We start from the raw sequence: 13,165 nt of genomic DNA on the forward strand, positions 1-13,165 counted from the left end.
TGCAGCGAGCGGGGGCTACTCTTCCTTGAGGTGCGCGGGCTTCTCATTGCAGTGTCTTCTCTTGTTGCAGAGCACGGGCTCTAGGTGCGTGGGCTTCAGTTGTTGTGGTGTGCGGGCTTCAGTAGATGTGGCACGCGGGCTCAGTAGTTGTGGTTCGCAGGTTCTAGAGCACAGGCTCAGTAGTTGTGGAGCACGGGCTTAGTTGCTCCACGGCATGTGGGATCTTCCCGGACCAGGGCTTGAACACGTGTCCCCTGCATTGGCAGGCGGATTCTTAACCACTGCGCCAACAGGGAAGTCCAGGTTTTTCTGTTTTTATATAAGCAACCTTTATGAGACTTAATTATGTCAGTATAAATTTCTCAATATGAGAGTAGCTGGCAGGAGCTAATTTCCTTATCTTAGAAAGTGAGGAGTTAACAGATTCTCTGAACTTGACATTTTCCGTATATTACTTAACTAACTAATCCTTTGTAACTTATAGTTTAAATCTTAACACCTGACAACATGTATGAACCTTGAAAATATTATTCTAAATGAGATAAGCCAGACACAGAAGGCTGCATATTGTATGATTCCATTTATATGACATGTACAGTATAGGCAGATCTAAAGAGATAGAAAGTACCTTAATGGTTGCCAGGGGCTGGAGGGTGGGGGGGGAATGGGGAGTGACTTCTAAGGGTATAGAGGGGTTTTTTTTTGGGAGAATGAAAATATTCTGGAATTAGTGGTGATGGCTGTGCAACTTTGTGACTAAAAAACCCACTGAATTATATATATGCTTTTTCAAAGGGTGCATTTTATAGAATGTGAATTATATCTTAATACAGAAAATTTATGAGGGGAAAAAAAGACCCAGCCCAAATAACCACATCCTCCCATAAATTCTTTTTTGTTTCTCTTGGCTGAAAATATTGTCCCCTCTGAACTCCCCTAGCTTGTCATCTGTTATCTGCTATTGAATTCTTCCATCCCTTCCTAGTAGATGCTAAGCATCTGAGAGCAAAGATTATGTCCTCTTAATCTCTGCAGCCTCGCATTTTTATCCCATGTTACACACCTATTTAGTATTCATGAAATAAATTTGGGGTTTAAGAATAAAGTTGTAAATTAGCAAGTTACAAGAAACCCCTCTTCTATCTGAATTTACTTCAATAAAAAGTTATAAGCAGTTGCCTCACAAATAACAAACAGTATATTAGAGCTTTGCTTCTGTTTTAGGGGAATAAAATTAGTGCCTTATGCTTATTCTTCCCCAAGCTTTCAACTTCAGAACGTGAGGCCCCATAGAAGGGACTTACCTGGGTTTTGTGTTTACCCCCGCAGGGGTTGAGGGCTTTTGTATTTTGCTCTCAGTAGCTTATAGTGTTGCTGTGAGTTCACCTGAAAATAGTTCTCCTCTAGACTTAATGGTGAAACTATACCCCAAATACTGTTTGTTTTCATGAGCCAAAAACATGGCCGAAAATTGAGCCATAAGAATGACTCGTGACTAGGCAAGTATGATGTGAGAGCATAAATCAGGTGCTAGTTATCTATCTAGCTACCAGTTTTATGGGAAGGACACAAACCCAAGGAAGTGTTAAGGAAGAGTAGAATTAGAAATAGATTATTTTAACAAAGGCATTTCAGGGAACTCCTTTATATGCCTATTCTATTTCAGTGATTAATTGACTAAGTATCAGGAAATGCTTTCTAATTATGCCTTTGTGGCCTGTGGTGTAGCTTTTCTTTGGAACCTTTTCAAATTAGAACTGAGTCATTAAGCCAGGAATTTAATTTAGGAAACAACTTGCCCACAGTGTGCTCTGACTTTGGTTGGTGGAGCTGCTGTGCAAAGAATAAGTAAAGGATATTCCTGTCACTGACCAGTACTTTACCGATTGTAAACGTTCCTGTATTGTTAGTAGGACCAGTTACTCATTCGCCTGTTGACATAATTATGAAAGAAATGAATTTTCATTCCTCAGAGTAACTCCCATGTTCACCATGGTACGCCGCACACTACTTCAGAGGAGCTGACTTGTGCTCTAGGTTGCTAGGAGATACAAGGTTCATTAACCTGTTTTATCTTCTCTGCTCTGTGTTTTTATTTGATTTACGCTTTGATCCTACCTAAACTATTTGACATGCTTGTGATATATTCAGTCTGTTCAGTGTGGTTGGTGTAGTCATTTATAGGACTAGAATTTTGAAAATTTCCTCATCTCAAATTAACATTTTTTCTGTGGTATCTCATTGTGAGTGGTGATAGGATACTTTATGACTTTCATTTTATTTGTGCCTTTTAAATTTCTCCTGAGATTTATATTCTTTGAAAAAGATGGAAATTTTAAAAATTTTAATGATTATGTGAGATTTTGTTCTGGAGTGGTTTTCTTTTTTTTTCCAGAATAGGACATAAAATTATTCAAGATTTTAGTGTTTTATTCTGTATTAATATTTTATATTAATAAAGGTTTTATTGATATGCCTAATATTAATATAAAAGATAATTTATATAAATTTTATTATAACATAAATATTAATGTAACCATTATATTTATATATTTTTTTCTTTTTAAAAATATTTATTTATTTATTTTTGCTGCGTTGGGTCTTCGTTTCTGTGTGAGGGCTTTCTCTAGTTGCGGCAAGTGGGGACCACTCTTTATCGCAGTGCGCGGGCCTCTCACTGTCGCGGCCTCTCTTGTTGTGGAGCACAGGCTCCAGATGCGCAGGCTTAGTAATTGTGGCTCACGGGCCCAGTTGCTCCGCGGCATGTGGGATCCTCCCAGACCAGGGCTCGAACCCGTGTCCCCTGCATCGGCAGGCAGACTCTCAACCACTGTGCCACCAGGGAAGCCCTATATTTTTATTTTTAAATAAAGCCTTAGATTTTTTTGTTTGCCTGTTTCTCTCTCTGTCTCTCTATTTCTCTTAAGATCTATGAGGGAGTCAAAGAGTATCCTCTAATGGGCTACCTTTTATAAAACTCATTTTTTCTCATTATAAAATAGGCTTGTACAGAATTTGGAAACCGTCAAAGTAAGACAAAGAAAATAATAAATTTCTGCCTGAGTTCAATCAAGTTTTAGAGATTACTACAAGTTCTGATAGGCTTTGCACATAACAAAGAATGTCCACTCCTTTTAGGGAGGCTCTCTGGTTTCCCAGGACTTTGACCTCCACTACTGCATTTGCTTTACCTCCTTCGCAGCTGGGTAGCATGGTGGCTAAGAGCATTGCCTCTGGAGTTAAACTTCTGGGGTAGAATAGCTCCTCCACCACTTGCCAGCTGGGCAACCTTGGGCAGGTTACTTGCCCGGCAAAAATACTATGAGGCATACGTGAAATGTCCTTGTTGGTACCTCTTCCCTCATAATAAGGGAAGGTGAGTTCATTTAGCATTAAAATTATAAAGTAAACTATAAAATATATATGTATCCTGAGAGAAATCATGCTCTTTTAAGTACTGACTAGTATTAATTATCTCTTATAACCTTCTCTTTTTCTGAGAGTCAAATTTTTACTCCTTTAGTAAAAGTCATCAACTTTATTATAAATGTACTGCATTAAATCTAGAGACCATTTTAAGGAAGCTTCATTTTTTTTAAGGTGCCAAATGGTCTTTGTTGATATATATACATCTGACACAGAAAGTACTTTGACCTTATGATTCTGTTTGTAAACCTGCTTAAAATATCCTCTCATCTCCGAAGCTGAGGATATAGTGTGGGTGGCTCTAGAACTGGAATGCTTTCCTTTGGAGAAATACCTGTAGCAAGCGACAGCCTAGGTTGGTTCATTTGGTCAGTATTTAAAAGCTTAAGTAGAAGCAGCATCGTATAGCAGAGAGAGCCAAAACTTTGAATCATAAGAGCTGGATTAGTCATAGTTTAGCCTTTTGATGCAAATGCTATCTCAGCAAGTTACGTAACCTCTGAGCCCTGGTTTCATAATCCATTCACTGGGCACAGTAACATCTACCTCAGAGTAATGAAGACTCAATGAGGTATCTGTGAAAATACCTTGGAAACTGTCAGCACTATACAGATACTTTACTGCAAGGGTTTTTGTACTGTCTTAGCCTGATTATAACTCTACACGTTACCTTCAGAAACCCAGATATACTGTACTTCTAATCAGAATAAGTCTTCAGTTTGTACCTACTGTGAAACAGGCTTTGTACTAGAGCTGCTCTATTCAACAAAGATATGATACAAGCACACAAGTAATTTTAAATTTCCTAGTAGCCTCATTTAAAAAGGTAACAACAAACAGGTGATTAACTTTAATAATGTATTTAACTCAGTATATCCCAAATATTATTTCAGCTTGTAATCAGTATAAAAATCATTAATGGGATTTTTTTGTTTTTGATACTAAGTCCTTGAAATGAGGAGTACATTTCAATCTTACGGCACATCTCAATGCAGATTGACCACAGTACAAGTGCTCAGCGCGCACATGCGGCATCTGTCACCTTCTCGGTGTTGAGTTTGCGGTAGTGAACGAGACACAGCAGCAGCTCCTTTTCCTCAGGAGGGTTCCTCTAGCAGAGACAGACAGTACACGAATGAGCTAGATAGTAGTGAAACATGCCGTAAAGAAAATGCAGCAGCCACGTGGGCATGACTGGGAGGGTCACATTAGCTAGGATGGCCAGGGAAGATCTTGGAGGTGTTGAGCTGAATGATTAAAAAGGCGGAGCCAATCATGTGAAAATATGAGCGACATTACTTCTGTTCAGTGGGAACTGCAAATGTGAGGCCCTGGCATGGGATGATTTGGCTGTGTTTAGTGAACTAAATGGTATGGCTGGATTACAGTGAGTAGGAAAGTGTGGGATGGGATGAGAGGAGATTGGAGAGGTTGGCGGGCTCTAGACTAAACAGAGACATAAAGGTCCTGATAAGAAAAAGAATACCTTATTTGTTATATATATAATTCAGTGGACCAGAAGACCAAACTTTGAAATATATATATACATAGATATATTTATAGATATATTTAATATAGACCTATGTGTGATTTAGGGAGAAAATCTTTTAGGCACTTTGCTTCCCTTAACAATGGTCGTCTCAGATTCCAAAGGAACTCTGGTGTTTAACTTAGTATAAAGTTCTTGTCTATAATTGGTTTATAAACAAAATGCCTTTGAGGAGTGGCTTTTAAAAATGTTAAAACAGTGGAGCTACTACTGACTTTCTTTTTTTAAAAAAACTTTTTTGCAGACATGTGCATTGCTATCGCAATTTCTCTTCTCATGATCCTGATCTGTGCAATGGCTACTTACGGAGCATACAAGGTAAGCAGCTTAGAAATAAGGTCCTGGGCCTTTTCCTTGGTCCCTTACACATGTAATCTGTGCAGCTATCTGTAAGAAGTGAGGAATGATCGTTCTCAGTTTCCTGTAAGAATCTTTAAAAGTTTACATCTCTTGCTAATGTTACGTGGAAAACCAATGTTACAGTCTCAGAAGTGTGTTCATTGAGGCTTGTTGGTTTGCTGCTTTTGTTTGGTTTAGCAAGTTGCCATCATGACCTGCTTTAATGAATTTCTACTCCTCCGTTTCCCTTCAGATTAAGAAAAGATTTCTCTGAATTCAAAAAAATATTGTTTTGTAATATTGAACATATTAAATGTTAACATCCTGTCCTGTCTTACGTTTAGCAACACGCGGCCTGGATCATCCCCTTCTTCTGTTACCAGATCTTTGATTTTGCCCTGAACACCTTGGTTGCAGTCACCGTGCTTGTTTATCCAAACTCCATCCAGGAATACATACGACAGCTGGTATGTGACCTTTATAATTACTATGTCTCTTCGTGAGGGAGACCTGGTTAAGATAGAAATACAAAAGACGTAGAGATAAATATACATATACATATTAATTTGTGGCTCACTTGCATCTGAGTCACTGATTAGAGATTTTTGAATAAAGATAAGATTTTCTTATCTCTTAGAATGCTTTTTGGGAAAACATAACCCCCTGAGGTAGATAAGTTGGTGATGATGGTATTAGAGGTGCCTGCCTAATTTACAAGCTACTTACTAATTGTCTTAGTTTTGTAAAATGCAGTTTGCTCAGTTATCAGCAGAGGATGATAGCCTTTTGCGTCTGCTGTGTATGGGAAAAGTGGAACTCTACCATGTACTGTTTCCTGAACTTATTTGACCATAGAACCCCTTTCTTCTTCAAACTTCTTTTTTTAAAAAATTAATTAATTAATTAATTAATTTTTGGCTGAGGTGGGTCTGTTGCTGCGCGCAGGCGTTCTCTAGTTGCGGCGAGCAGGGGCTACTCTTCGTTGCGGTGCGCGGGCTTCTCATTGCAGTGGCTTCTCTTGTTGCAGAGCACGGGCTCTAAGCATGCGGGCTTCAGTAGTTGTGGCTCATGGGCTCTAGAGCGCAGGCTCAGTAGTTGTGGTGTACGGGCTTAGTTGCTCCGCGGCATGTGGGATCTTCTTGGACCAGGGCTCGAACCCGTGTCCCCTGCATTAGCAGGCGGATTCTTAACCACTGTGCCACCAGGGAAGCCCCAAACATCTTTCTGGGGCTGGTTTTCTACAATATTAAATGTCCTTTGTGACCACATGAGCGAATATTGGTGGCTGGCTATTAAGAAGCTCGTGGAGGGTGTGAGATTAGAGTACTTCTGTGCCTTCACATTTTTTAATCTTTGTGTTTTAAATTATGTACCTTAAAATTTAATTTCTTCAAAATCTTAGAATGCTTTAAATGGAGAGAATAGAATGTTCAGTCTTTAGTTTTCATAGTAGTTTCTGAGGACTTCCCTGGTGATGTAGTGGTTAAGAATCTGCCTGCCAATGCAGGAGACACGGGTTCGAGCCCTGGTCCGGGAAGATTCCACATGCCATGGAGCACCTAAGCCCGTGCGCCACAACTACTGAAGCCGCTGCACCTAGAGCCCGTGCTCCACAACAAATGAAGCCACTGCAATTAGAAGCCCACATACCGCAACAAAGAGTAGCCCCCGCTCACCACAACTAGAGAAAAAGCCCCTGCACAGCAACGAAGACCCAATGCAGCCAAAAATTAATAAATAAATAAATAAAATATTTCCTTTAAAAAAAAATAGTAGTTTCTGAGCATGGGGGAAGGAACGGGGTTTTTCTGGGATGGAGGTACAGACTGGGGGTTTGATGTGAAAATGGAGGTCAGGAAGTTCAGTGGAAAAGAGGGATGGAGGGGATGGAGCCAGGTAGGAAGTGTGGCCACAGGAGTTTGTGATCTTCTGGCAGTTGGCCCAGAGCACGTGACTAGTACTCAACAGACCTAGTATGAAAAGCCTCCAGTGTGTTGCTCCTTCAAAGCATTAGGTTGTCATTGTTGTAAGAAATAGCTTCTTTTTGTTTCTTAGAAATAGATCTATGTTTTCGTAGAGTGTAGTGTCAAGAAAATTGTGGTGTTATTTCCCATGTGCTAATTTTATGTGTCATCTCTTGTGATAACAGCTAAGTGTTATATGTGATGAACAGGTTGTAGAATTACCTCTGTCTTTCAGGACTTGAATTCTACTCTGTAATAATGATCTGGCACTGAGCTCCTAAAATCGTCCTGGAATTGTGGAGGAAACATAGTCTCCACAGAGCCCATCACGTGAGGGGGCCGGGAGAGGGTGGGTTGGAGTAAGGGGACACCAAGGCAAGTCACATGCCAGTTCTGACTACTTGAGTCTATTGCGTGCTCCATCCCATGTATTTGGAGATTTATAAGGAGGAGAAAGGCTAATGTGCAGGCCAGCGTTTAGAACACTCAGGATACTACCAAGACTTCCTGTTCCACCTGCATTGTTCAGTCACTACTTCCTGTTCCACCTGCATTGTCCAGTCACTCCGTACCCAGTTGTAAAGTCATAATATTGGTGGTGCTCACAATAATCCTCATAGGAGTTTAAAAACTCACTATCTACTTTTATTTATAATTATAAACCAAATAATACAAGTAGGCATCTTCTGCATGTTCGACTTGAAGATCAGTCTGGGCTGGAAGAGCGAGACCTGCAGGTTATCACAGTGCCTAAGAGACGGCACTGAAAGGGGACATTAAATTTCCACTGCTGTTGCCCCTCCTGTTGACAAGTTGAGATATACAGTGAATCTGGGGAGGCTTGTCTGAGAAGGCTGCTAGAGAGCACCACTTAATCCTAGCGCCCGTTCTTTTTATGTGGAGTCTTGTAAAACACAGTTAAAGTAAGTTATGTGTGTGTTTTGGTAGGTTTTAAGTGGATGTAGAGACCACGTTCACTTTTCTGGGGGAAAGAGTGTAAAGATCTTTGTGGAAAGGCTCATATATTTCCACTGTAATAGCGGTTGTTTTTTTTTTTCCACATTCCTGGAAACAATATGATTTTGTGTTGGTCTTGTAGATAACATCAGTTTTTTTTTTTTTTTTTTTTTTTTTTTTTTTTTTTGCGGTACGCGGGCCTCTCACTGTTGTGGCCTCTCCTGTTGCGGAGCACAGGCTCCGGATGCGTAGGCTCAGCGGCCATGGCTCACGGGCCCAGCCGCTCTGCAGCATGTGGGATCTTCACGGACCGGGGTGCGAACCCGTGTCCCTTGCATCGGCAGGTGGACTCTCAACCGCTGTGCCACCAGGGAAGCCCCAGTTTGTTTTATTTTTGCCCTTTGAGGTCAGTACTACAGACAGCCTTTTTAGGCTCCAAGGGCAGGGGCCAGTTTGATGAGCTGATCACAAAAAGTGACTTAGATTTTATTACTTAGGTATTTTGCCAGAGTGAAAGGAGACTCTGAAAACCACTAGGCGAGGCTCATCCTGGGGAGGAGGAGCCAGGCACGAGTCACGAGTTTTCTCCTTTGTTATGTCTGGGAATACTGCTCACGTGGGATCCAGACACATAGTAGTGGGTGATGAGGGGAGATGAAGGGTGACCGCACACGGGGCTGCCTTCTGTGCACACTGTGTAAGCCGTTTGCAATGAGAGCTTCGATCCGTTTGCAATGACAGCTTCGATCAGTGCTGAGCACGAGATTCACGGTGACATCCTGTCATTCCCGTGAACCATAGTAGCAGATTTCAGTCCTGCTAAAAGGGTTTCTTTTGACCTGGTAGTTAATCATTATGGTCAGATGGTAGGACTTGTGTTTTTTTGTTTTTCGTTTTTTTTTTTAATTCAAGTACAGTTGATTTACAATGTTGTGTTCATTTCTGCTGGACAGCAAAGTGATTGTTATACATGTATATACATATTCTTTTTCGATTATTATCACAGGATACTGAATATAGTTCCCTGTGCTATACAGTAGGACCTTGTTTATCCATTCTATATAATAGTTTTGATTTTTTTAAAATGCTGTAAAAACCTACTAATATAAAGGTTCTGCTCTTTGAGGAGAAGTAGCATCAGCAAAAATGCTCTATATTAAGAAGACACTATTTTAATAGGGTTCTGCAACCCTTGCCCTACACAGCCCATTAGAATGGTCCAGAATTTGCAGAAAATCCAAATTTTGAGGAGTTGTAAAGACCATTGACTTCTAACTTTCTATATGGTTGGAGGGCAGAATTAGGTCTTTACGTCTCATGAATCTTCCACTGAATTTTTTTTCTTTCTTTCTTTCTTTCTTTTTTTTTTTTTTTTTGCGGTATGTGGGTCTTTCACTGTTGTGGCCTCTCCCATTGCAGAGCACAGGCTCAGCGGCCATGGCTCACGGGCCCAGCCACTCCGCGGCATGTGGAATCCTCCTGGGCCGGGGCACGAACCCGCGTCCCGTGCATCGGCAGGCAGACTCAACCACTGTGCCACCAGGGAAGCCCTGAATTTTCTTTTTGAGAGTTACTGCCTGAATTAAGAACAGACTAGCCTCTCCCCATCACACTGTTTATAGCTTTTTCATTAGTAGAGGTAGACTAGAAATGTTGTATTGTCCTTAAATAATAACTATCTGCTTTAATTAATTGCTTTCTGATAAGCACATCTGGTTAATGCTTATGGAATAGAATCCTGGATCGTTAATGAGATTTGCTAATGAGGTACTTTTCTTTTGTAGCCTCCTGATTTTCCTTACAAAGATGATATCATGTCAGTGAATCCTACCTGTTTGGTCCTTATTATTCTTCTGTTTATCAGCGTTATCTTGACTTTTAAGGTAAGCATGAAGATTTTACTTATGGTCTAAATATTACTAAATGTATTCATGAATGCTAAAGAAGTAAGAAAACTTGCTGTTAGTTTATCTTGTTTTAGATTTCTGAACTGCTTTTTGAATTCCTCACAATTCTGTTCCTTCTCTTATCTATATGAGAGAGATAAACACTAACCAGACTTCCACAGGCCAACCCAGGGTTCTTCTAAAATCTATTTGGATGTAAATAATATAATGTTGTACATTTATGTGGTGTGTATTAAGTACCATAGCATCCATTACAAGTCTATGAATACATTCTTTTGTAATTTGTGGGTTTTTTCCCTAAATATTTATTTATTTATTTACTATATTTGGTTGCAACAGGTGGGCTCCTTAGTTGCGGCTCGCCTGGCTCCTTAGTTGCAGCACGCAGGCTCCTTAGTTGCGGCATGCATGTGGGATCTAGTGTCCTGACCAGGGATCAAACGTGGGCCCCCTGCATTGGGAGCGTGGAGTCTTAACCACTGCTCCACCAGGGAAGTCCCTGTAATTTGTTTTTAAAAATGTAATCGATTTTGAACATTATTCTGTAACAGTCTATTATGAATTTATCATTTTTATAAATTAGTTATTGTTGGACATTGAGATAGTTCCTACTTTTTCACTTATAAATAGTATGGCAGTGAATATATTAAATTAATTACATCTTTTGTATACTTATACATTTATTTTCTCAAGATCTATTTCCTGAAATTTGAGGGTATGCATAATTTGAAGGTTTTTGAAAGTTTGTCAAATTGATCTCCCCTAAAGTTGAATGCCTTAACACTCTCATCTGCCACGTTTCCCTCACCCTCATCCGTCGAGTGCTATTTTTCATCTTTGTAAACCTGATAATAAAAACATCATTATAATTTGTGCTTGTGTGCTAGTAATAAGTAGAAAATTCTTAAGTTAGACCTTGAACTTTTAATTCTTAACATCTTTCATTGTCTTTATTTTGGCATAAAATTACCGAATTCTTTAAAAACCAAGCTTGGTGAGTTTTGAAGAAGCTGCATTTAGGGAGAAAAGTCATTTTAAATGGTAATGTGTTGAAGAGGAGTAGGAAGAAAGTGATTCATTGAAAGTCACCGAGGTCTGCATCGCCCTCCATACAACATGCTCTGCATGGCTTGTTACTGCATGTGTGGCTTAGTGGTCAAGGATTTGGGTGAATTTTATACACGGATGTTGAGGCTTCCTGCCCCTGCAGCTCCTACCTCAACACCCCAACTTCCTGGCTTCTTAGTCAGACCACCAGCTGTGTGGAGAGTGGGCAGAGCCACTGGCAAAAGGCTTCAGACCCTCAAATCCCACTCACTGCAGTTTGCCACTCAAGGGTAGACTCCCCTTTAGCTTCTGCCTGTTTTGGGCCCTTCAGCCCTGCCTTCAAATAGAGTCTGTGTGTCTGTGTGTGTTTATTCCAGACTTTATCATTTTTACCTGGAAGAAGGTTAGTCTGACCAAGCTACCCTGTGCCATTACCCAGAAGCCGGCACCTCCCACTGCGCTCAAAAAAGGCATTTTAACTGTGTAGGCATTTACATCTTTATTGGAAATGCTTACTTGAGATTTGAGTCAGAGGACCTAGATTTACCTTGTGTCACTGCCATATAGCTATGTGACCAGAGCCTTGGTTTCTTCATTTACTAAGTAGCAGTAATAGCTAAGAAAACATTGTGAAGGGTAACTGTGAGGTTAATTGAGCTAATGGATGGGAAGATGCATCATTCATTTATTTATTCAGTAAATATTTGCTGAGGGTCTCCTGTGTGCCGGGCTGTGTTTTAGCTGCTAGGGTTTGGTGGTGAATAAGAAAAATCCCTGCCCTGTCTGTGGTGCTTTTATCAACTGCAAACAATATTATTTATCATAATGACCTAATAAAAGGCATCTTATAGATGGTTCACAGCACTGTCTCCAACCTGTGTGTAATGTGTTAATATTTCATTATATATGTATCTATCTCTACTAACCAGACTGCATTTCCTTGAGAACGTAGACCCTGCCTTCATTATTCTATCCCTTGTGGAGACTCAGTAATTATTAGCTTAAACAAATATGAACACATATATGTGTTGCAGTTTCACATAACAGTTTACCTGATTAGTAGCTCTCACAACCTAAATTCACTGTTACTCTTTAATAAGTTTTATCACTAGTGATTCCCTGGGAACCCAAATCACAACATGTATCAGTTTTTCTCTGTCCTTAGTTGGTAAAGGGAACAACGCTTACCACCTAGCTCTGCAAGTAGCTGATGGATGTACTCTTGTCAGTGCAAGTCTGTTTGGGAAATATACCAAATATTTAATTTATTCAAGATTACAGAAATGTCAAATAGGAAATAAGGTCATTGAAATAAATTATTGGTCATTGAAATGAGTTTAGAGACAATAGGCCAGGTTTTTCTCGCATCAGAGTGTTTAGTGGGTGAACGCCCCTGGTGTTGCAGGGGGCATTCAAGAATGCTGACTGGGTGTATGGGACCCCAGACACTGGGTATTTCCCCTCCGCAGTTTAACCTTCAGTTATAGATTTGTCATTTTGGAGGCCTCACATCAGAAAGAGTTCTTGTCTTAAAAGAACCTTCTGTTCACTGCTAAAATAATGGATGACTTCTTACATAGTACACAACAGAATATGTCCAAGCATTCCTTTTTTATTTGTATTAAAATTCTCAATGAGTCCAGGGTTTTGTTTGTTTGTTTTAATAGAGAAGCAAGAGCGTTGTTGAGTAAACTGAAGATTTGAGTAAATTCAACATATTGTTCAAGAAAAATGCCCTTCCCATCTCTTTCTCATTGTTGATCTCTGGTTTCAGATTATTGCCATTCAGAAAACACTTTACTAAAATAGCATTATGCATTTTCATATTAACATTATCACAGAAAGTCTCACTGTAGGAAATAATCACCACCAAGTATGAATGCAGCAGGCTTCCCTGGTGGCGCAGTGGTTGAGAATCTGCCTGCTAATGCAGGGGACACGGGTTCGAGCCCTGGTCTGGGAAGATCCCACATGCC

General features: G+C 40.1%; 1 protein-coding gene across 2 annotated transcripts in view; it reads left to right on the top strand.

The window, feature by feature from the left end:
• The window catches only part of LAPTM4B (lysosomal protein transmembrane 4 beta), a 69,268-nt gene that overhangs the window by 30,132 nt on the left and 25,971 nt on the right, over nucleotides 1–13,165 (top strand). For both annotated transcript variants that reach the window (XM_012534998.3, XM_004275360.4), the window contains exons 3-5: nucleotides 5,220–5,293; nucleotides 5,659–5,781; nucleotides 10,020–10,118. In XM_012534998.3, the coding sequence (XP_012390452.1) occupies nucleotides 5,220–5,293; nucleotides 5,659–5,781; nucleotides 10,020–10,118 (296 nt within the window). The remainder of the gene's footprint in view (nucleotides 1–5,219; nucleotides 5,294–5,658; nucleotides 5,782–10,019; nucleotides 10,119–13,165) is intronic.

Source organism: Orcinus orca, chromosome 17 (assembly GCF_937001465.1).
Source record: "Orcinus orca chromosome 17, mOrcOrc1.1, whole genome shotgun sequence".
NCBI classification, from domain to species: domain Eukaryota; kingdom Metazoa; phylum Chordata; class Mammalia; order Artiodactyla; family Delphinidae; genus Orcinus; species Orcinus orca.